Below are 26,086 nucleotides of genomic sequence, written 5' to 3' on the forward strand. Positions count from 1 at the left end.
CTTTTAGAGTTCAGGTGAATCACGCATATGCTCTTATTTTACTAATTAAATGGCAATATTTTATAGCTTAAATATAAATCATGTATCTTTTATAATTATTATTGTTTTATAAAAATTGCGTAATTATGATAGGGACAATTATAACACATATTTTGTACTAAAGACATAATCATATGACTTACCTATTTTATAAATCAAACCTATTCTACGTTGATTTTACAAGATAATTATACATAGTTAACCACCTTTGAGGCGAGTTTGAGATGACTTTTGAATTGATAAAAAATACTTTTAGTCTAAAAAACATTTTTGATAGGAATACTATTTTTAGTGTTTGATTAGATAATCTAAAAGTGGTTTCGAAAATTTGAAAATCACTTAAAAAAGGGAAAAAAAAACACACAGAAGAAGCACTTGATTCGTGCTTTCAAGAGAGATATTTTTTCCCCTCAAACGTACTTTGTATTTTAACTTAAAAAGCTTTTTTTTTTTTCTTTCTTTCAAGTCATTCCACATTTACCCTATGAAAAAGAAGACTTTTGATTAGCTAAAAGTATTTTTTTTTAATTAGCATTCAAAACTCACCCTTAATACACTCATTTTAAACCAGCCATGGTTTATAGCTTTAGTGAGCTACTTTAATAAAAGAGAGTAAAAAAATTAATCAAATATTTTACTTTTAGGGACCCTAATTTAAGGTTTAAAATAATTGAAAAATGGGAGAAAAAGATCAAACCTGTTGGAGGCAAATAGAGAAAACAGCCCTCTGGAAGCGGGAGGGGGCGTTGGTGATCCCTTGGCCTTGGAATAAGTAATAAATGAAAGGTCTTCTCCTAGTTGGTGTTGGTGATAAAAGTAGAACCATTGGAGATAAAACCCAGTAGAGGGTGGGTGACCGACAGCATCAAGCTGTCATCTTTGGAGTTCACAAAATAAGAAGCAAAAAGCTACCTGCGATTGGGCAGTGAGCGAGGCAAAGTCACAGAGGGGGGAGACTGGAGAGAGCTGTAAAGGAAGCACGAAGAAAAAGTCAGCAATGCCAGCCAGCAGTATATACTCTATTCAATACAATACACACAAACCAATTTAACACAAAGACTTAGATCAACTTCTACTATTAATTATACTCTACTCTGTTCGCCAGTCAGAACATTTCCACAACAATATTTTCAGACTGACAAAATGTACGAAAAAATATCTAAAGTTATGTTTTTGTATTTTCACACCTTAGTTGTTAAATATTTAATGGTAGTTAATCAAGATAGGTTCTCACTAAGACCTAAATATTTTGCAATATTCTTTGGGCACTTTTCGAGTGAACAAACATACAGCTAACAGCGAGGTAAGAAAAGAAAGAATAAACATTATTCGATAGTGCCAATTTTGGTATGGAACATTATTTGACCAATTTGCAATATAATAAGATGCCACATGACTTTGGTTTTTACAATACACAAACTCTAGATCACAGCATAATTTGGTACGGAGTATGGAGTAATTTGTGCATACATTATTTGACCAATTTGTAATATAGTAACATGCCAAATGGCTTTGGTATTAACGTCAGAAAAACTCTAAATCACAATCCCACACACAGTATTATGAACTAATTTACCTCCATAACATTAGGTCTGATCTGATTTACTTTTAAGAGCACTAATGGAATAAATCTATTTAGTACTAAGTATAATATAAATAACTAATTAAATTAAAATTAAATATAAAGGAAGGCATATGAATCCGTTTATCTACTTCTTATATCTTTTCCTTCTACTTTTATGTCTCTGCAGTCTGCTGATTAAGTATTTGATACCACTGTTCTACTTTCTACTTTTCTCACACATTTCAATTTTATTTTCATTCTCCATAGTTTAATTTGTTTTAACTATTTTACCAAACTACCCTTCAATAGTTCTATTCACCTCTCTGTTTCAACTTTCAAGATGGAGAAGCAGAGTTTCCCTCATTGAGAGAGGGAACGGAGAATGACAAATTAATTTTGGATGCTTATAGATTGATTGTGTAGCTAGGTAGGTTAAAGAAAACTCCGGCGGTGCGACCAAAAATTTGAATTGACAAATGAAATCTGAAAAGACAACCTGTTTTAAGGATATGCAAGTTGTCAAAGTCCAAAATCCAAGCCCGATTTCTTACTTCTTATTCTTTCTAGTGTATATTATTATCAATATTGGAGCCAGCTTTAGTGGTAAATTTTCCGTCCCCCTCCAGCCCTTCTCAACTTTGACCCACTCAAAAATCAAACTTCTTCAACGGATCAGACTTTTCCACGTCCTTTGAATCTCATCTCCACTTGCTTTCCAAGAAAACCCAACTTTCTCTTTCCGTCAGCTTTTTGGTTTTGGTATTAACACACAATATTCTCCCACCAACCACAGATTCAATCTCCATTATTTCCCCCCAAATCTTAATTTTTAATCCCATAAGGTGGGAGGGGACTTGGGGGAGATTAGCTTATTAATTAATTAAATAAAAGAGATCAAATCCTAGCTTAGCTGCCCCAGCAACTTTGGATCAGCCAACTAGGATGGAGGTGTTTCCTGAGGTTTTGAGTTGTGACAGCGTGGCAGCGGCCAGCGAGGAGGATGAAAAGTTAAGAAGTCATCTAGAAAAACATATGTAAAATCGAAGATGATCATGAGACGATCAAGTTGACGATCCCAAAATAAATGAGGGAATTTCTCCAAGTGGCAGTGTGGGTGCTTTAGTGGGCAGCAAATGGGAGGAAAAGGCTGGTGACATTTTTTAAGCTGACACCCATTGCTATCTCACAACCTAACTCTTCCATTTTCTTTTCCTTTCATGTTACGAAGACATCAGATTCATCACAACTTAGACTCAAGATAAGGCTAGCACAGACAATGGGAAGACCGGTACACAAAAGGCTATCACATACACCTAGTCTTTTCATTTACAATCAAACACATCATCAAGTAATATATTGTAACACCCCAAGTCCAAGATTTGGATCCGGATTCACGAATTTGGCCATAGTTGCCCAGGCGTATCCCCTGCGACCTGGTTGCACCACCGTCTTTATTTGAACTACTTAGAAGAGAGAAGACTATCACTATAGACCAACATGAGTCCTTTCAAGCCAAGTACGCTTAACTTTGGAGGTTTTATGTCTCTACTTAGCGTCGCATATATTATGTTATTCTATTTTGGAACTCACTCTATTTCTAAATGTCGATAATATGTCAAAAAAAATGAACTGAAAATATTTCCATACGACCAATAAGGTATAAGAAGCTAGAAATGTTCCCAACTTGCAACACTAAGGTAAGACTATAGCCATGACCCATGAACTGGCTCTGGAAAACTATTGCCCTAAATGAGTCCTATATAATACGCATAGTTGCAGGAATGGTTGAGTAGCTACCCAATATAAGAGATTTTCAATTCTTCTCTATTTGAAATGGCACTCTCCTCACACGTGTCCACAGTAACATGCGAACTACTACTCTTTGGCACAAAATGAAGAGTGAATAACAATGTACAAGTTTGCACCTGGTATCTCCTATATTTATCACCATATTACATCAAGAGGTCAAAATTGATAGACGATATTATTAGGTCAAAATTGATAGACGATATTATTATAAATTTCATCTTTTCAATGTATTCTTGGAACTCCTCGTGTGTAGCTTAGATAGACTCTTAAAATATGACATTGTTGGGTTTGTAAAAGAGTGCAAACAAAGTTCTACATTAGCTAGGGAAGGGAGTGCTTTATGATAGATAAGATAGGATAATTATTTCCATTGATATGAGGTCTTTTGGGTAAAACAAAAAACAAAATCGTGAGGGTTCTACCCAAAACGAACACTAATATCATACCATTGTGGAGATACTTGGAATACGAAGGATATTGTTGTCCTCCTAAGAGACATGTGGACTATTAATATTAAATGGGGATAGGAGGAAAGTGAACAGAAGAATTTTTACTCAAAAGACTTTACTACAACTTAAGAATTTTAACCTACTAGATGACTTTTCTCTTCTAAATAGCAATGGGTTTGACATTGCAACATTTGAGTGGTATTTACGTTCCTGGATATCAGATTCAGCTGCTTTAGTTTTAGTGCATTTTCAAACCTTAGCATCAGCATGGTATCGCGTCCTACCAAGTCCAATCTCCATTTCCATGGATTTAACTTGCTTTTCATGGTGATTGATTGATTGCAAGTTATTCAACAAAACTCTGGATTTCATATACTATACTCTATCTGCTTCTCTTGTGGCAGAATCAAGAATGTCCTCAGCTCTCAAGAATAGTGAGTGTGAAACAACAATGCAGATGATAGTTTTTCTTCAGAGAGGAGAAGTTAAATAGCATTGAAACCAGAGCCAAATGACTTGGTTAAAAGAACGTAGCATTGAGGAAAAGGAAAGGTCCAATATCTCCAATTACAAAGTTTGATGATCGCTTCAAAGAAAGAATTTTAATGGACAGGAACAAGTTGAACAAAGATCTAATGCCAGGTTTGCCAGCCGTAACGAAACTTGTTTTAGTGAGCTTTTCCTTCTTCCTGTAACAATGATCATATAAATGTGATTTTTAAAAATGAGGTTTGAACATCGAATGCTCACTATTAGAGAATTCGATGATTCAAAAGAAAAGCCCGATATAATGGTAAAGATAAAGATGATTGAATTGAATATGGTCCGTCTGGAAGCAGCGTTTTCTTTTTTCTTTTTCCTTTCGATTTTCAAAATAGCACTTTTTAAAAGATAAAAAAAATTATTCACAATTTTTCTTGATTTTCATCGGTATTGAGAAACAACATTCCACGACGCCTTTGCATGAAAAGGTACTTCCATAGCTATTTTTCACAGGATTGTAGCTGCTTTTTAGAAGTAATATATTTAATATACGAACAATATTTTACACCCCTAAACTAATTTTAGGAGACACACTCTAAGATATTAAATATCGGATAAGTGGCCACTACAGTTTGAACTCATTCTCTCTAATCCATTTACTATTCTAGAAAGTAATTTTCAAAACACCCCTTTCCTTATTTTGGTTAAAATGCAAAAGCTCCGTAATAAATATAAAAAGCAAAGAAACTATTACTATATAAACTTTCTTAGAAAAAGAAAAAGCTTAACAAATAAGCAATTTCCAGTTTCAACCTTTTGAATCAGTATTACTAATTAAATCAATTTTTAATGTGTAAACATATAGAATAATGTATTGTTTTAATCAAAATCACGTAAGTTTCTTTGCATGATTTTTAAAAGAACTTCAAATTCCAAAATAAAATAATTTCATATAGTATATTCTAAAACCTTTGTTGTTTTAGAGCACAAGAAAGAAAAATGGTTTTATACTCCCATACTTAGTTGGGAAGGTCAATTTTAATTTTAAAATATTACTTTTATCAAATAAAATTTTAAGTTTAATTTTAAATAAGTGGTAAAACCAATACCCTAATTAGCTGATTTTTTAAAAAAATTTTATAGAGCATTACATCATAATCTAAATGTGTGGATTCAAACCTTCAATATTTTAAGAATATCATAAATATATTAACCATTGAACTTTATTTTGAAAATTTGTGACTATTCTTGTCATATATTTTGTAAACTAAACGGGACTATTTTTGTCATGGTTTTTCTTTAAGGTTTTTACTGATTTTATTTTTTTTTTGGAGGGATGGATTTAATTGGTATTAGATGTGAATATTTTTTTTTATCGTACCATAGTTGTTGAGTATAAGCCTTTAATGGCTAGGTTTCGATTTTTTAAATCTTAATTTGAGTATTTTGTTGGTTAGCTGTCTGATGGTTTATTGACTAGTTAAAAAGAATTCTAATTTGATTTTTAAATGGTGTCGAATCTGGCGGCTTTTTTTTTTTTTTTTTGAAGTTTTGAATCTGTTTTAACCAGTACGAAATCAAAATTGTAATGTTAAAACATAAAATCAATACACTGGTTAATAATTTGTCGCATCTTAAAAAAAATCTAAATGGACCAGACAACCACTATAATTTCAGCTCAACGTGAACGATCCCATGAATTCAATTGTTCGGTTTCTCCTTTAGCAATATTATCGAAATAGATAAGAATCAATACAAAGTTACCCTACCATAAATTTTGTCTTTTTTTTTTATAATTAAAATGAAGACGGAAACTAATGTAGTAATAACTTGTAAAATAGTGATACACATGATAAAGAATTCAAGTTTCATTTATACCTTTAAACTTTAGGATATGTTTCAATTATACCGTTATCATTTAAAAAGTTTTATTTTAATCCTTAGCCATTCAACATGAAAATATGAAAAACAAGTGTATTTTATACTTTTCCATCTTCATTTAATAAAACGGTTGACAAAATAATAATTTTAAAACAAATTTATAACTTAAGAGTAAAAATGAAACTTTTAAAAGCATAACTCAATAATTAAACTATATATTATCAAGTCTAAAAGATTGAAAATCCACTTTTATCATGTTGAACTAAAAAAGATGAACTAAGAAAGAAAAATAGTGATGAAAAAAAAAAGAAAAGAAAACAGTGATCCACTATTTCTAAAATAATATTATTATGTGGACTTGTTTATTAAGAAATTAACTATTTTGAATATGGGATGCACAGGGTTATAGGATTTATGTCATGCTATATTAGCAAAAGTAATACAAGTAATCCTAAGAAAACTGTACTATATCTATAAAAATTGTCAATTTTAAGGTTATTATTGAAACCGACCTAAAAGTTAAGAGGCATTTTATATAATTTAAAGTGTTCCTTGTTTGTTGCAAATGCAGTGAATCCAATCAAAATCAGAAACGGCGGTGGAGGTGAAATAGGCAGTGGGAGTGGGTTTTCCGTTTTGAAGAGGAAAGAGGGAGTATATTAGATTTATGATTGTAGTTGGAAGAATCGAAATTCCAAATGCCAACAGGCCAGACCCAGGCATTTGTTGCTGAGTCGTCATAGTCCATTAAAGGCAAAGGGTCAGTAGAGTACGAGTTAGCGTTCAGCTCCATTTCAGAGACTCTCAAAGACACTACTTTGAAGTTTGAAGAGACAGTGACTCTCAACTTTAAAACTAAGATTTGATGTGTCCCATTTGGTACCCCACGTGTCGCTTTACATGTTACTCTTACTCTTACTCGTACTGTTTCTGACCCTCCAAAGTTCCAAACCAAACACTCCACCCTCCTCCTATTAATCTCCACATCCCTTATGTTATTTTCCTTTCCGTCTTTATCCTTAAAAATTCCACCCTCTCTCTCTCTCTCTCTCTGCTTCACTCATGGCCACGCCCCAATGAATTCCAAACCCACCATCTCACACACTACAGATTTCCATTTCCCCCCAAAGCCTATGAAGAAGAGAAGGTCCCATAAAAGAAAGCTTCCCCGGGAATCTCAAATCAACATGGCGGAGGCCAGAAGACAGGTAGCTCAAGCTTTGCAACTCCACAGATCGTCCTTGTCGTCTTCGACCATGGCCGCTGCAGGACCCACCGGGGAAAACCCCATCTTTTCAGGTTCGCAGCATTTTTGTTATTCGATACTGGAGTCTATGCCACTTCCTCAACCCACATGGTCCACCACTGCACCTTGTGTGCTGCGTAGTTCGCCGCTGGCGGCCATGGAAGAGCAGGAAATTTTTGAGTGGGGAGATTATGGAGAGAATGGAGATGGGCCAGCTTCCTACACGTGGTGGCTTGGATTTTTGAAGGCCTTGGATGTTAATAGCAAACCAGAGTATCCTAATGCAGAGATCACTCAGTGCCAGGATGGGTTGGAACGTGGAGAGGCACTGTTTCTCGAGCCAAGTGACCACAGCTCGTTTCCAGATGAATGGTTGATAGTTCCAATTAGTGAAGATGGGGGGTTTATTGACAACAACTGCCTTGGAAATGAATTCGCATCTAACTAACTTCAATGTGGTTTTGCTTCGTTTTCTGTTAATAAATTGTTGGGGTTCTGCCCAGAATCTCCCTCCCAAAGATGTGATTACTTGTACACGTGTATCATTTGAACCCTTTCTGTTCATTCTAATCAAAGTTATGACGGTGGATGATGCAGGGTGGCGTGGTCGGGTCAAGTTTAATTTGGTGGGTTGACCCTAGACTTGGATCAACATAACCGTTATTGTTGGATTTGTTTTGTTCATTTTTAAAATTACCAAGTTGATATTTTAAGAATTTATGTTGCCTATCTCAGAAATAGTGGCCCTCGAAGCTATTCAAGTTTAGAGAGAAGTATTAGGGGAATATAATACTAAACCTGAGGCCGGTTTTCTTTTTTTTGGGATTTAATCCTAGAAATCGCTTAGTCCATAGTTCAAGACAATTCTACATACCAAATATAAAATTCAACTTCATCCAAGGGCATATAGATTCAAAAACTTATGAGAAAACTGATAAAAAGAATACAATCCCTTCCAATTGATTTGAACTTGTATCAATCTTATTTTTGGCTAAGGTTGATGGGAGTGAGAGAGAGAGAGTCAACGTCAAGACTAGAGTGTGTGAGCGTTTTGGGGCGGGGCCTACGAGCGACGATGCACTACTGTTTTGTGACAGTTTTGGACTCTGTTTTAGTAATTGTTTGGATGAGTGAACCCAACAGCATTGGGCTTGGGCTGTTGTAAGTGTAACTTTATGTAGATCCATATAGCAGCAGACTGGCATAAGGCTCCTAACGCCTTTCAACATTAAAGTATTTTGATATATTACTGAACACGATCCAGACCGATCAGAATACCAGAAGACGTATTTATGAATTAGAATGATCTGAAAGTCGAGCTCTGGAAAACGGTCCAATGACAACCTTCAGGAGGACAATAAATACAAGCAATATCATTGGGGAATCCTCCTTATGGCAACTAGCAAGCAATTCATGTCTCGATCCAACAACAGACGATACGAGACGGAAGAACAACAAAAAGCTCAAACAGGCAAAGATATGAGACTCAGAATACGAGTGTCTCCCAATCTGATTTTGAGAATCCTCTATTACAAACAACTAATGAGCATGAAGAACTGATGGAAGATTGGTTAGTATCCATATTCCTTCCCTTCTAGAATTCCAACAGAATGGCCTTGCCCGTTATTACAATTTTAGAAACTGGGAGTGGTCAGTCTCTGGCATGTCCTCTTTTTGTTTTCTTTTCAAAGGTGTGGTATAAAGAGAGGGAATAAAGGACGAAATCATGCACTAGAAAGGAGTTTATTGAGTCAGAGCACGTAAATATAACAGTAAGTAAATGACCATACTTTATGGAGACCTCTCCGATGCCAAATTAAGCAATCTGCGAAAGAACTGGTGGGGGTATACAGGTGGTGTCTCCGCAAGTGCCTGTGCGTGAATGAACAACACATGATTATTTAGCATTCAGAAGTTGGGTGAAAAACTCAATGTTTTCGTGCATTAGATTGCGCCGAATTCCGGCATAAATGATTTATGGGATCTCCAAATTAAATATCTTGTTTTCAAGTTTGATGTTTCAAGGATTATTTTCCAAGTTTCTCCAGCATAAGCTTATGTAATGATAGCTAGATCATAATATCAACTACCCTTTCTTAAGGCTCATATAAAAAAACGTCAGATAACGTAAAATTGGAATTTAAAGGATTTGCTAGTACTCGAAGATTAGTGATTATTCTACAACTGACGTAACGTGAATCGTGAAAAAAAAAAAAAAAAAAATGCAACTCTTACCTGGTGGATGAGAACTGTGGAAGGTGTCATTCCAGGGACTGTATTAACTTCAATGACTAAAACCTAAGAAGAGCACAACCTCAAGAGATATCAGCAAATATTGCAAACGAAAATATCGTTCCTGATTAATACTCAAAGTACCAATCGCACGTAAGACGCATAAACCCAAGAAAAGACTTCAATTTCAGAGAACAAAAAAATCTTCGGATTATGTTCCCATAATACCTGACAAGCATCCTTGATGGTATAAACATAGAAATTTTGTTCAAAACTATGTGCATGGCTTGCTTTTATGAGAGAAAATAAGCCAGAAATGCAAAGTACTCCTTCAATGAGGCGTGATATTTTATGTTAACAAGCACAGCTTCAATGTTGTCTTGTTTTACAGTTTGGTAACCAGCAAAAGGAAGCCATCTACAACTCAAAAAAGAAAAGGAAAAAAAAATGAAGGCATGTAAGGAGACATCATTAAATGAATTACCTCTCCACTATCAACATTTACAAATGCATCAATTCGTGAAAATCCTTCCAGCTGTAGCGTGTTTGCAATCAGTTCAATATGTCGTTTACACTTCTCCAGCGCCTCATTTCTAAGGCAGAAATGGACAAACAATAGGAAAATCCTCATAAAAGACATAATATTAAAGGGAAAGCCGAAAAGCTACTTTTTTTTTTTTTTTTTGAATACTACATGTGGGGGTGGGGATTCGAACTTATGACCTTTTGGTCATAATATGTGCCTTAACCACTTGAGCTATGCTCGGTTTGGCGTCGAAAAGCTACTTGATACAGTGTTAATATATACTACAAATATATTTTTCACAGTTTAGGAGCCAATTTTATGCTCTTAAAGTTGAATTAAGGAAGGAGAGCTGAAGTATGGCATGTATATGAGCAAATTGAATAGTCGTAGCTACTTATGTTTCAAAGAAACTTCTCTATTTTCAATTTTCAAATACTAAAATGAGACCATGTTAAAGAATGGAGTAGCACCACGTACCTAATAATCATTAATGGTGGCGGAGTTAAATTGATGCCTGTCCCACCTGTCAATTAGACATGTCATTGGACATTTCAAGAAATTAAAAGTTAAGGAATCAAATATCTGTAGCGTTCTATCACATACTACAAATACATTTCATCGTGTTTTACTACTTGGCTTTGATGGACATGAGCTTTTTTTTTTTTTATGATTAATATTTGCTCAACACCTACATAGGACAATATTACGCTGCCTGTATTTTTGTATCAACCTAATTGAATAGAACTATAAGTAAATATCAATATTCCATCTTGATTTGGAAGACAAGAATAGATTACCTTGGAATTTCTCCTCAAGAGATAAAATATCCCCACTTTCCTTGACAGTGACACTGGGACTCAATGAGTGCATTGATCCACGTGTTCCAACAACACCTACAGTTATTTCCACCCATCTACTCTGTCCTTCCCACAAAAGTTGTTCTTTAGTCTCATTGGTAGATTTGGATGAAACAATTATCTCGTCGGTCTCGATAAAAGGTTCAAAAATCAAGAGCTCTGGAGGTGGTTTTGGCATTTCAATCATACCGTGTGCCTATAATGCAAAAATTATAATATTCCGACTTAGCACTAAGATAAAAATAAAAAATAAAAACAAGAGATATTTAAAAACTAACTTATTTCATGCAATTTATCCCAAAACCGTTAGAAAAAAAAGAATCACGGGGAGAAACAAAGGAAAGGATAAGCATTCAACAGCAATTGATTTACATTTCGTATTACTACCCTAAAGGCACAAGCTGCCTTTCAATGCCTGATATCTGTCTATGATTTTTCTGTGGGATACTCTCCAGCACTCAAACAGGAGAAAAACGTGTCCTTATGGTTTCGGATAACATGGCGTGAAGAAAATTCATAGAGATCTGCTTAACTAGCTGTACCTTAGACAAACTATTAGAAGGAATTCTGACGAGGCAGTCCTCCAATGCTTTCACGTACACTGCAAGGTCATCAGCGCAGCTGCATGAAAAAATAATTTAAATGAAAATAAATATATAGATGTCTTTTGAATATAATTTGATAAGCAAAACAATGAGATGTTTTTCAATATTTCAAACAATCACTCAAAAGTTTAGAGAAGGCAAACAGCAGCCAACGTGTTATATCTTTTACCATAGTCTCGCAACCCCAGTTGAGCAACCATCTCTAGCTGGTTTAACACATAACGACTGACAGTGAAGCTTGCGGGTTAAGTCATGCCATACATTTAATATGGGGATTTGCAAGAGATCATCTTTCCTCCTCACATCCTTTTTAATGGTAAGTACCCCCATGTCTGAAAGCTATTCATAAAGATAATTTGTGAAACAGAATATGTACTTGTTTTACAAGTTATACAAACCTGATCTCGTTAAAAATAAATCAGTTTGTTAACGTACATGGTTTAGGGCCAATGAAGTTGCTACTTTGTCCATGCATATGTTAGAGGCAGCCGCTCCGGGACCTTCAATTTAGAAAATGAATTAAAAATTGAGCAAGAAATAGCACAATTATTTGTACTCCTATTTGACCAATAATGATTTTTGGGAAACCTGTATAGGGAACTCCTTTCGCCTCTAACAATGATTGAAGTGTGCCGTCTTCACCAATGCCTCCATGCACTATAATGTACAGAAGAAAAGCATCATAAATTCACAGTAGATTTTCATATCATGCTTTGATTTCCCAACTTAGTTATGCTATTCTTCAAATTTTCACGGCTCTATCTTGCTAGATTGACGTTATAATTGCTTGCATATACATGAGAAGAGGAGCACATACCAAGAAGAGCAATAAAAGGCCAAGTAGTAAGTTCAAATATAATTGAAAAGGCTGTTTGTTTTCTCATCATAATGGTCACAAAAAGATCAATTTGAAAAGAAATCAAGTTGCTCGGTGTTGGGACCCAGTAATGAGAAACAAAACCTGCTATAAAAACTGTTGCATCAGCTTCCTTAGCTTGCTTGATCCACTGCTCCAAAGAATATCTCACAGGTAATTCATCTTTGATATCAAATCCTGCAAACCAACGATGATTCTTTAGACCTTCTTTAAGATCAGTCATCACTAGCTCACGCAGACGAGATGTCAATGCTGCACGAGTTGGTTCCATTGCCTCAATGCATGCAGCAAGAACTTCTTCTGTTGTGTGTCTTAGCACAAGAGAGTAACTGCACAGTAAAAATTAAAAAAAAATTAGAAAAAGTCGCATAAAAGAAAAATAAGAAAGGGCTGAACAGCTGCTTAAATGTGTTGCTCCCCAGGAGATAATAAGTTGCAAAAACTTGGTGATCTCTGATATCATTTATCTTGAACATTTTCTAAACATTTTGTCTTCCGGACTTATCTTCAAGTTATCTTATGGGAATGATACATGCCAAAAATGAGAAGAAATGTTCAATATTTAAGAGACCTCTTTATTAACAGCATAATATGTTATCTGGATCCCAACAATGTTTAAATGTTTTACCTCGCATTTACGTTAAGTGTGTTGACACTCAACAAACTAGTTATCAAGAATCAAGTTAAGAGACAAAAGATATTAAATATTTTAGGCTACAGTCCTTTTAAACTTGTCATCAATTTTTTTTCAGAGATCAAAATTTCCATCGAAGAGTATTGACATGGTTGGCACTTAGTAGATATGCCTGAAAATAGTTGCAAATTTTAGAGATCAAATTTCCATCTAAGGTCATTGTCCTCAATTCTCTTGTCCCAGCAAGAGAGATAGAGATTCATAAAATCACTAGTCATAGAACTTACGGCAAGGACCAAACTGTTCTGGAGGTCTCATCAACTTGATTTTTGTCCAAATCCAGACTAGATGTTTGCTCGTTAGATGGGGCAAGTAAACATGGAGTTACTTCAAGCTGTAGCCATAAAAACCATTCTCAGACTAAAATGGGAAAATAGATGCAAACAGAGAGAAAAAAGACCCATCAATGAAAGACAATGAAACAAATCTGTTACAATGGAGGTACAAGAAATAGTTTGGTTTTGTATCTATCACAACTTCGGGAAACAGTAACTCTTGATGCAATAAGTATTTTGTAGGAACTTTCACTCAGGTTGATATAAAACCGTCAATCGTCAATTATCCATCATTGCATGATGGTAAACTCACACTCAATGTTCAGCTTCAAAACCATGAGAAATACAAAGAATATAAAATTCAAAACTAACTAAATCATATAAAGATTTTAGCACTCTGGCTTTCAATTTTGACAGAAATTGGTAACTTACCTCATCAAATACTTGCAGATTCAGCCATACATTTGTTCCACTCATGAGAGATACTTGACGTTCTGATGTGTCTCCTCCAAATATAACAAAAACTTTACGGATGCTCTCATGGCTAGAATATGCTTGACTACGTTGAGCGGAATTTGATCTTCTCAGCAAATTTCCAGACATACAGTCCAATGATCCTAGATCCGGATATCGCAAGCAAGCATGGTAAATAATGCTCCGAAGAATATTTGAGTGAGAAAAACCAACCTGTAAATGAGTATTAGAATTAATGATGTAAAGAATGTGGTTTCGGGATCCAACGCATATGAGAAATGGAAAAAGGAAAATTCCTTTGGCAAGAAAGATAAGAAGAACTAGAGGTTCTGCCATAAACCTATTAAATATCAATGTGTATTATGTGAGCTAACCAAAAGAATAATGTGAGTTTCTCATAAAGGAGATTGAGATTTTGCCACTGTTGCAGTAAAATAATAAGCAAGGCCCAACAGGCAACGGTAGACAAGGAATATTCTATTAATCTCCAACCATGATCCATGAGATAAAATAACATTATAATGCCAACAATTTTGAAGTACCTTTGATGCTTGCTGAAACAAAAAACTGGTTTGTTCCATCCCACTAATCTGTGTAATTGTGTATATAAATAAGATTAACGAAGGTATACAGTATACTACTAGTAAAATTGAAATTTTTAGCAAAACACTATTACCAAATTTATATCCGTATAAACTATTGTGCCAGATTCTGTCCTTCCAAACTTTCCCACGGAGCATGAAGATTCACGAGAGGAATTAGGCAAAAACCACCCATCAATCCGAGCAAAATCACGGAGACCAAGTCCTTTGAAGAGTAAAGATGCTCCTTTGCGGATACTTTCTATCACATCAACAGCAAAACGAGGAGGAGTATGATATGTGACCTGTTTTATAAATGCAGGCTCCTCAGATTTGAAAATGAATAGAGTTACTAGATAGGGTTTATTATAATTCAAGCTAGTGAACCCAAGATATACCAGACATGCAGTGCAAGTAAAGGTGGCTCTACACTATCACCATACCTGCTGGGTGGGAAGATATTTCCTCCGATAATTGAAAATTGCATCCTTCTCTCCCGCATCAGCCCAACCATGGAATTGGAGCTCAACCTAATTTCAAAAAAGAAAAAACATAAAACAAAACAAACACACACATAAGTTTTAAGACGCAATATATGTCAATTAGGATAAAACCAATCAAGAAAAGCAATTTTGAGATAAGAGAATATACTTCAGTTGGTAGTAGTACTACAGGATGACAAACAGAACCGGATCCCACATCAAGGACGATTGCAGTAAACTCACTGCCTCCTTCAAGAAACACTTCCACCAGGACTTTATCATCAATTTCCTATAGAAGATAAATGGTGCACAATTTATGAGATTGAGATTTTAACATTTGAGTCACAATGTCAGCTTCTATTTGAGCAATAATATTTGAGATTTAGTATTACTAGGTGATTGAGAAAAATATAATTTTCAAAGCAAAATTGTCTAGCATAAACGATTTCACAGCCTGAACATTACAAGGTATTGGCAAATATCATAGCACCTGTGAAATAATTTCTTCGGCCTTCTTAAGTGAATCAGCCACTCCATATGCAACTGTTACTCCAATGCTTGATCCTGCTCTTACTGGTTTTACCTAGATTATTATTAGAAATAAATAAATATCTTAACGTACAAACTCTATAATCCCACCGTAGACAGTTTCTATAGTAAGTGAACATTTTACTTACCACAACTTTCCCGAAGCTAGGATCTATCTGATTTCTCAAAAACCACTTTGATAGCTCAGATTCACTTACACTACCAGCCTAAAATCATTCCATGAATCAGAATATTAGAATAATAAAGGATAGACACATCATAAGGTCTAAGACTCCAAGTTAAACTAAAAAAACTAGATCCCAACACTTGTATTTGATAAAAAAAATTAACTTAATTGAAGAGTATCCACTATCCAGGTAGTAGGCAGGTACTATTACTATGAAGAAAATAAGGATGGCCCATAATTAATAAATCATCCCAGTTCAATAATATGTATGGAGTATGGACAAAATAGTCATGTTCCATATAAATTCACGATGGGATTTGATAAAAGAGATTCTGGCTAAGAAATAATTAGATAGTATGGTTGAAAAATTACCTGTATTAGAAAATTAGGCACTTTAATGAATCCAAGTTTATCGAGCTCCAAGGAGGCATTGTACTACCAATTACCAAGGAAACAACAGGTTAGCATTACTATAAGAAAATTAATCAATTATGGCAAAGTAGGCAGAAAATACCCCACTAAATGTCTCCCACACAGAACCTCCCCACAACACCATCTAAATTTAAACTACTAAACTGACTCATTTTAACTGCAAACTTCTTGGCCCTCGCACCCATACAATCAGGAGCCTGTTTTTACAGAGTACGCCTAAAACGTAACCTACTATTGCAGTATTGCTAACTAGATCCAGTTAATATCCAAGTACTCTAGACTCCGAGTCTATGCAATAAACTATTTTTATGCTTTCTTTGTCACATTTAAATAAATTATGTCCACTTTTCTGAATGTAATGCAAAAATAAGCTGTGATGCAAAATTTGGAATTTGTTGTTTGTTTCTTCCTCAAGTCAAAAGCTAAAGTCCTTTGTTTAGACCGAAACTTCAATTCCACAGGTCAATCCAAAATGACATATTCAAACGTAACGCAGAAGACAAGTAGATCTTGGAAATTCTATAACGTAGATCATCGTACCTTGTCAAAGGCATGTGAACACTCCGTTGAACCTGTTCCAACAAATGGAATGTTATGCCTTTCAAGTAGTTCCTGGAACGCATCAACAAACATTTATTTATTTATAGATGTACATGAGGAACAACAGTAAATCCACACTACAAAAACTAAAAGTTACCCCACACCTGGATCCCACCATCTTCACCAAACCGACCATGTATAACAGGGAATACTATGTCCACAGATGCAGAAAGGTGCTCAGCAAAGTCGGTCAAAGACTGGAAACCGTGGGCAAGGCTTCACAAACGGGCAGTTTATCTTCTTAAAAGTCCCCGCCAAAGCAAAAACTCATAAATTCAATTAATATAATTTAAACTTACCTTTTAAGTTTAAAATCAAAATCAGCTGGAGTGTTTGAATAGACCTATAAATGAAATAGAGCACGTAAAATGTGAAATATAAAACCAGAACAAGATATGCAAATCTTGTAAGTTACCGCAAATCTTTATGGTTTGTTCCCATTCTTGAGGATATTTAGAAGCATGAGAAGTACGAAATCAAACGAAACGATGATCAAACGATCGAGAAAGGCTGCAGGTTACAAGTACCTGAGCGGAAGATATTGCGTACGCATTCAACTCCGGATCAATGTAGTAACAGCTCACCAGCAAATCATCTCCCTAAAGTAGATGCACAATATTAAAATTAATGAATGATTGTTACAAGTCAAATACTTAAATTACTATTCTCAATTATACGCGTCCAATCACTTGTTCTGTTAAAGTTAAATAGAAACTTCTTTTTCGTTGATAAATAGAAACTTCTATTTTCGTTGATTTAATTAAAGAACTATCGGTATGAAGATGAACTATTTTTAGCTTCTGTTAGTAGTTACAACTAACAGGTTTATCTATTCTCAATAACATCTTAATCTTAGGGCGGGGAACTCCGGACCTATCCTGCATTTCCCCCTGCGTACCTGTATGTGATCGAGAACTGATCGGGCGGAGTTGAGAGAAATTCCACGCTCCGCAGAAGGACCTCCACAGATGAGCCCTACTCTCAACACTCCACGATTCTCCCTCTCCAACTCTGTCACAGCCATTTCAGCAACACCTTCCTTAGCCACCACCTTGGCAGCAGCTCGAGGGAATCGGATTTCAGGGAACCGAAGGCGCGAAGTATGATGATTCGAATCCACACTCGATCTGAGGAAGCTGGAGGAGAGTGTTAGAGCAAAGCTTGAAGCTCTCGGTTTAACGGTCTTGCTCAATACATTGCAGTTAGAACAATTTGCTATATATGCCATAGGAGGAGAAGAAGACGATAATCTGAGGCTTCTACAACAGTTAAGCGTGACATAATTCTAGCTAAAATAACGAGACGGAGGGAATAGAATAAGCGAAGTAGGTGACGCCATGATCTTGTCTTCGTTCTACAGAGAAGAAAGCTTCAGTTTCAGTGGACGGCAGTCGTCGGGTCGAGATGTACATACAAATAACATGGACAAAAGTTGCCCGTCCCAATTGACACTTGCAGTGTCGTTCCCAATTTTAGTATTTTTTCATTTAATAATTTTTTAGTTCAACCAAACTCAATAATTGTTTCTTCACGAAAAAGTAAGGACACGTTTTTGTCAAACTCATTCTTGCAAATTCAACCGGCTTTTATTTTGGTCTCTTCCAACATTTATCTTCATAATGTCACATTCCTTGTCAATTTTATTTGGGAGAAAGAGTAATATTTTATTTTAAATATAATAACGAAATAGTAAGGTTAAAACGTGACTCTTTTTAAAGAGATAATATCAATTTTAAAAATTTATTTACATAAATGTCTAAATTTTTATAATTTTAAACTTTTAAATTCCTATCATTAGGATTTTAGTTTAATTCCAAATTTATCTCTACTCATTGCATTTTCATTTATTATAGTTTTTTGTTTTTTTGAAATATAAAATAGTTATTTCCATAAATTAATGTCAAATTTTTTAATTGAGGTGACTTCATATTAATTGTCAATTCAAATCCCTTAATTCATTCATTCAAATCCTTCAAAAAAGATTTATTTTCTTTATTTACCAATATTATTAATTAAAAAATATTCAAATCTCCTGATCCCCATTTCTTCTGATTTCTGCTACATAAAACTAGAGATACAAATGATACATAAACAATAAAACCAGAGATATAATATACGAGTATATAGTTCTGATTTCTCTGGTTCTCTTGTTCTATTTCCGTAAGATATATATTATATCTCTAGTTTTATGTATTGTTTTATTTCTTCCGATTTCTCGATATTGTTCTATTTCCGTAGGATATATATTATATCTCTAATTAAATGATACATAAAACAATAGAACCAAAGATATAATATACGATATTAAAACTAGAGGTATAATATATATCATACGGAAATAGAACTAGAGAAATCAGAACTATATAATCGTATATGCGAACTAATTTAAACAGTAGAACCAGAGAGCATGAGATGAACCTCGATTCTGTCCAAAATTGAAACCTAAATATAGCATAAACTACGGTATAATGGGAATCGACCAACTAAAATGCTCATGCGACGGAGGCCGGAGATGAAATTATATGTTATCGAAGATGAAGGAATAGCGACGATGTTACCGTATGAGATGTGACGGAGCCGTCGGAGACAAAGGAACAGTGACGATGTTAACGTATGAGATGCGACGGAGGCCGGCGTTGAAATGCTCTGCAACAAATGAGAAGAAGTCGTCGGAGACAGCGACGACGTCGGAGAGATGCTTCAGAGGAGACGAAGCCCAACAGTTAGAGCGGTGAAAGAAAATCGAGGGAGAAAGAAGGAGGTTACGAAAGTTCGGGAGTTTTAGGATTTTCAGTTTTGGAAGGTTGAATTAGCATCATTTTAGAGATTTAATATAATTTAATAATAATTTACCAATTTTATATTTTATTAATGATTTAATATTTATATGGATATATTAATAATGTTGGTTATGGTACCATCTAATTTGGGAATTATTTTAGACAAAAAGTATAAATTTTTTCATCATTTTAAGTAATTAAGACTTCTAAATAGACGTACCAATTCCATTTTTTAAAAGGGTGCGACAAACATAAACACCTGCTATAAATTCTCAAAATTAAATTTCGTTACTGTTAATGTGATCCATCTGCCATGGCCGCCCAATCTCAGTTTTGCTATCTCTCACTTTCTGGCCCGTAGCATGTTGGCAAAGCACACCCCGTCCAACAAAATGGGCCTTTCTTGGGCCTATATCTGGGCTTCTAACTGCGGAGTACAGCCCAATCTCAGTTTCCCTTTCACGCATACCACCAGACTGACGAAGTCCATACCATTGGAATTGCAAAGCATCAAATTATCTGTCGGCCAATCCGGAGCCAACAACGACAGAAGACTATTCACCATATTTTTTACTTTTTGAAAAGTAAAAAGAAAAAGGCGTATTTCTTTGACTTATTAAAGGAAAAACGTTTTTCAAATATAAGGAAGAACATCTTAGAAGTTACCAGGGAATTTACGCTGGTGACGTAATTTTATGCATAAGGATAAGGTCATTAATTTTATTTTCAGATTTGTCGGGTGGTAAAAAAATATTTAATATGATTTTAAAAAGCCTACACTAGAAATAGAAGACAATGAATAATGAAATTTTAAACTAATAATAACTCCGGATTTTCCGGTTGATTAGACAAAAATTGCAAATCATGCTTGCCACTCACCTGAAAATCATTTCGCTTTTCATTAAAAAAAAAAACAATTTAAAAAGAGAGGAAAAGAAAAATCATTTCACGGTTTATTTTGTGAAAATGGTCACCAACGGTCCACGGCTAAGCAGCCAGCCAGGTGGCATTGTATCAATAATACGTTATTATTATCACTTGTGAAATTAAAACAAGCTTGACCTATAAATTGACATGAAATAAACAAAGAACCTAAAAAACTGCATTGTTGGAAATAGCCTTTCCTTTCACTTATTTATTTATTTACTGTTATTTTTAAATTTTCATGCAAACTTAGCTATTGTTTTGAAGGCGTTTAATTGGTGATTGGGAAAGAAAAAGAAAATTTAAACAAATCCTAATTCATAATTTAGAATAAAAGCCATAAAATTCTAGAACAATCAAGACCAAGGATCCAAGTATGGAACAAAATCAAAATCTATAAAGATATTAGAATTACCTGGAACTATTAGGTTGTGGTCTTCTTCAACTATGCAACTCAGACCAAATATGGACAATACTCTCTGTTTGATGAGGAACAGGAGGTTCAAGAAGCATAGTGTATTGGGACCATAACCATATATTTATAGTTAATCAAGTCACACCACTAAAATGGGAAGTCATGACCCATAATCAAGATCAATCATATGCCCATTAAATAGTCCAAATATAACTACTCTTTAATTTGTTACCCACATATGAATTAATTATTAAATTAATTCCAACTTGCCAGTAAGTTTAATATATATATATATATATATATATATAGATATATCTTCGGAGCTAAATAGAAAAATGATGTGCGCTAACCTTCCAACAGTCGAGATGACTTGACTTCAGAAAACATGGTCGTTGCCTCATCCTTCTTTTATACGTTGACGACAACATTCTCACCGGGAATGAATGAGTGATTCTTCTCTTTTATTCGATTTCATCAAGGAGCTTGACAACCAATGTGTCTCTCAAACGTATAAACCAAAATCAGAAGCAACCGGTCCTGAAGAGGATACCGATACACATACATTATCGCATGGAAGAACCTAGCTGAACCGGATCAAGGGTCCTAACCGAGTCCTACTGACCTTCTTTGGCTGGCTGGCCCCCGCCCTTGCAACGAGGGCAACCCGTACGTGCAAAGGCGTAAAACAAAATGTGAGCGCTCCTTCCCCTCGTATTCCAGTATCTCGCTTTCTTTTCCTGTTGTTGCAATGCTAACGAGGTACTAGCTTTTCTACAGAATTCGTACATGAAGTTGTAAGTAGATCGAGAGGTCGTTTCGCCCCTTGTCCCCGAATAAGGGTAATATGTTCTCATAAAAGGTTGCTCCAATCTGACCTAGCTGGCGAGTGATCCCAGTTCGCAGCAGAGAACAAGACAGGAAGCGAGGGTACCTTTCATATTCGAGACGGTAGACTTGGTAAAAGGGCCCCGACGGATTTCCAGAATTCGAGTTCGACCGCTGCAGCCCCTTTTTGGGGGATCAAGTTCCCGGCCCGAGACGTGTTTGTCGACAAAACCGCGGCCCCTCTTTCACTATCAAGAGGGGGGCGAGACGATATTGATAGAAGCTTCTTTTTCATTCTTGGAAGATGAAAGAGAGAAGATTGCGTTCAATATTGGGTTTGACTTGATAGTTTATGGAGCTATCATCTTTCCTAAGCGGTTTCGCTCGTCCCGTGAGGGAGGAAGGGTTCCAGGATACCTCGAGGCCCTTTTTCGTATATTTCATCATTAGCAACCCCCTCTTTATCGATCCTCAAAAACATATGCTTGCAATAAGTTTAATATATATATATATTAATTTTTAAAAAATAAGAAGAAGAGAAATTATGCCTTTTTATTATCCATGCTAAAAATAATTTTATGTTTACAAAACACTGTTTGATGAAAAAATAATGGAAAATACATTTATAGGAAGAGTTTTCAAAATATTGTTAGAATAATAGGCTTTCAAATTTTATTTTAGAAAATATATATGAAAATAAAAGTAAAACAATTAAAATCAATTTTAAGTTTTTTTAAAAAAAACCCATCATGAATCTATGAATTGGTCACGAAATAAGTGAAAAAGGCATAAATTTTGAGATGATGATTTGAAACTCCAGAATCATCTATTTTAAATATTAAAATTCTACAATTTTTTTTGGCAAACCATATGTTTTAAAGTTAAATTTGACGATCTGGTAAAGAAGTTGTAGTATAAATATTTAGAATAATAGAATAATGAGTAATTATTAGGAAATGCCTCCACTTGAGTTGATGGGAAAATATTGTGTAAACAAAAAGTTGAGGGAATAGTGGCGTGGGCATTAAGACAAATATCCCGCACTTATACGCTAAACCAATAAACCACCTCATTAACCACTAATTTATTAATTATTATGAGGCTAAGCTAACGATTTCCTACATTTCTTAATTAACAATCATTTCTTTTGAGAGATGCACATGACGTCAACTCTAATCCGAAATTAATTATTTATTAGCACACCATTTCAGACAAAAAATAAAATAATAATAATAAAACCTTAATTAACACAGTATTAGTGTTCGCTAATGCTTCCATTTTGCTCCTCATTGTTTGGCTTTCGTGTGGAATTCCACCACTGACACTGTCGCATCACCTGTATCCAAACACCCCACTTCTACCCATAGTTATTACTATTTATAATAATTTTAAATAGAATGGCATATAATGGTAAGATTAATAATTTACAAGTTGTCATATTTTTATGCAGAGTACAATTTCAATTATATTGAAAAAGAAACATAGTTATGGTCCATGGATAAAGAAAGTATTAAAGAATTATTACAAGCTCCAACATATTTTTATCTTAAAAACTACCCTCTCCAAATAATCATTTTTCTAATGATTTTCTTTTTATCTTTATATTTTATTAGATTAAACAACAAATGTAAGTTTCCTTTTTCTTTTAAATCTATTGATTAGTAGTTGATTTTATATAGTCGAACAATATTATCTAATTTGGCGAGTAATGGTTATTCTCGTGAGCATTCTCTATATAGAATTTTGAATTTTTTTTTACTCACTTTTTGTGACTATGTTTGAGTACTTTGTGGATGAGTTTTGACATTTATGAGAAAGAAAGGTGAAAAGGGAGGTTGTGGAATCTAAGATTGAGGAAGAATAATGTTATGGAGAACAAAAACGACCTGAAACGAGATAAGGAGTTGAAGCATGAGATCATCGATTGGGGGAGACCCGTGACGTAACGGGCCGGCACAAAGAACGACCTAACGTTGGGGCAGAGAACGAGGAAAGCGACCGACGGAGAACTAACCGGGTCGAGAGGGCTCGGTCCCGACCCCTGCCCAGCCCATGAATCTCCTGCCTACGATCTACGATCCCTCGGCCCTGCAACGTCGAATTAGGGTTTGACTACGGAGGTTCTGGAATCATTTTCTTCGCGGCTATAAGTAGTAATGAGATCCAACCCCGAAGAGGCAGGTGACTAATTCTTAGCTAATTATTTTCTCAACTCTCCCTCGCTAACTTAAGCATCGGAGTCCGTGTGACTAAGGTCACACCGGTTTAGATTGGTTTAATTTTGCAGTTATCGGTTCCTTTATCATCGAATTTGGTGTGTGCGAGAAGAAGAGCCGGAGGGTCAAAATCGACGCATCAACAAATACCATACCGCTCTGTCTCGACATCAGGACCTCCTCTTTTCTTTGACCAACGGGCTCTCAGATTGATAGAGATTAGGTTTTCCTTTATCTCCTCCCCCCTAGTTTTATATAAAGTGATTAATTTGTTTGTTGAATTTTGTGTGGTTCATTGGTTTATAACCCGTATTCTAATTTGATTTTGATAAAAATTATTCAAGTTTATGTTAGATTTGAACTCACCAATTTAAGTTTAAGTATATGGATAAAAATGAGTTTTTCATTATGGGAGGAAGTAAGAAGAATAATTTAAATTAAATTGAAAGATAGAATTAAGAGATTTTGATTATTGTTCTGCCCACTAAATTTATACTTAGTAACAATCTTAATACATTCGAGAATAATTTATAATCATTAACTCAATTTGATAATTAAATTGGATATATTAAATCAGAGATAACGTGATGTAATATTTAACTAACCTTTTCGATTAGATGCAAGTCAAAGATAACATTTATTATTTTCTTTTGGATTGAAAAGGAAAAATAAAGTATGAATGGGAAATCAAACATGAAAAAGCATCTAGATATCTAAAATGCGGACAAGCTAAGGAAGTAGGCCTTGGGAATGAAGAGATGAGTAGTCAATAGAGTTGGGTTTTGGGGATGGACTAAAAGGAAAAATAAAAAAAGGCAATTTTAGAGAAATGACAAATAATGAATAAAGTGACGTGTAAATCTGCTTGGCTAATTAAACGAAAGGCAAAGAGAAGATTCAAAATGAAAATGGTGACTAAAAAATTAATGTTGAACGAACCATATGTACCCACCGTTGCTTTGCAACATGAATTAAACATGGACCAAAGTCACGGTGCCTATGAAGCTATGAGGATGATGGATTTAATTTATTTAATAATTGTCATCATCCATCAATTCCTTCCTTCTCGAGTATATATGAAAATCTCTCTAATAAATAAACTCGTGTTTTAAATCAATTAGAGCATAGCTCAGCATTGTTCTTGAAAAAAAAAAGAAAAAAAAACTCGTATTTTCAATAATTTAACTTTTTTATATTACTCATTAGTTTTAAGTTAAACTACTATTTTGGTTTTTGTAATTTCAATCTTATAGTTCATTTTAGTCTGTGTACTTTACAAATGATCATTTTTGTTTCTATATATTTAACTTTAATTATTTTGATCTCGGTGATGATTTTAGTCACTCTTAACTAAATTTGAACACATATTTTACCCATACATAAACTCTTTATAATAGACACGGACTAATACATGCATGACCAAAATGTTGTCATGACACAAATGATATAAAATTTTCTAATCTCAATTTTTCTAATAAGATATATATTTATTCACTCTTTAAGAGTATATATCTAGAAGTGAACAAGTACAAGATTATCCAAGTTGGAGATGAAAATAATATAAATATAATTCTTTTAGGAAACAATAGAACAACAGATAATTATATATAGAGAATGTAGATAGGGTTAGGTAGTTCAAAAAGTAACAGATGGATCGAAAAATACGAATAAAAAGGAAGAAAGTGATTAGATTCAAGGATTAGGGCCCCCTTAGCTAAATCATAATTTCTATGGGGTTTCCCTCACTCTTTAAGGGCCCCCTCATCAGAGAGTTTGTGTGGGGGCCTAAATATATTATATTAATTTGGATCAACTTTTTTGTTTAATGGGTATCAGCGCATAAACATTTCATCAATTATAAATAATCTGGTTGAAATATCGAGAAAAGTAGGACACTTGGGTTCAAATTAAAACAATTACATTATAAAATTCCAACTTGTTTTTGGAGCAAAGGTAAGGGAAAAGACATGGGCTTGCTTTTAATTAAAAAATTACGTGTATCAACAGATGAAGTAAAAAAAAAAAAAAAAAAAAAAAAAAGCGAGATTATAGGTTAGATTGTGGGAGTTAAGAGAGAGTGATAATAAAAATACATGCAAGAAAGG

At 34.5% G+C, this 26,086-nt stretch overlaps 1 protein-coding gene across 3 annotated transcripts; it reads right to left on the reverse strand.

The window, feature by feature from the left end:
* Positions 1-537: 537 nt before the first annotated feature.
* LOC111024031 (D-alanine-D-alanine ligase family) lies at positions 538-18,271 on the reverse strand. 3 transcript variants are annotated; one of them, XM_088123905.1, is made up of 25 exons: positions 17,720-18,270; positions 17,349-17,420; positions 17,121-17,164; positions 16,926-17,037; positions 16,762-16,833; positions 16,162-16,224; positions 15,752-15,829; positions 15,565-15,657; positions 15,244-15,363; positions 15,036-15,122; positions 14,688-14,897; positions 14,554-14,601; positions 13,970-14,224; positions 13,490-13,596; positions 12,653-12,897; positions 12,280-12,348; positions 12,127-12,191; positions 11,861-12,030; positions 11,629-11,707; positions 11,027-11,282; positions 10,707-10,752; positions 10,188-10,296; positions 9,707-9,769; positions 9,262-9,343; positions 538-1,005 (listed from the first exon to the last, which is right to left on the reverse strand). In XM_088123905.1, exons 1-24 carry the CDS (start codon positions 18,047-18,049, stop codon positions 9,263-9,265), a joined length of 2,874 nt encoding a protein of 957 aa, XP_087980031.1. In that variant the 5' UTR covers positions 18,050-18,270; the 3' UTR covers positions 538-1,005; position 9,262. The 3 variants fall into 3 exon arrangements, with proteins under 3 accessions (XP_087980031.1, XP_087980033.1, XP_087980032.1); XM_088123906.1 differs by lacking the exon at positions 538-1,005 and adding an exon at positions 4,352-4,550 and having other exon boundaries at positions 17,720-18,271; XM_088123907.1 differs by lacking the exon at positions 14,554-14,601 and having other exon boundaries at positions 17,720-18,271.
* Between the last annotated feature and the right edge of the window lie 7,815 nt (positions 18,272-26,086).

Source organism: Momordica charantia (assembly GCF_013281855.1).
Source record: "Momordica charantia cultivar OHB3-1 chromosome 5 unlocalized genomic scaffold, Mcharantia_2.0 BLBB01000005.1, whole genome shotgun sequence".
NCBI classification, from domain to species: domain Eukaryota; kingdom Viridiplantae; phylum Streptophyta; class Magnoliopsida; order Cucurbitales; family Cucurbitaceae; genus Momordica; species Momordica charantia.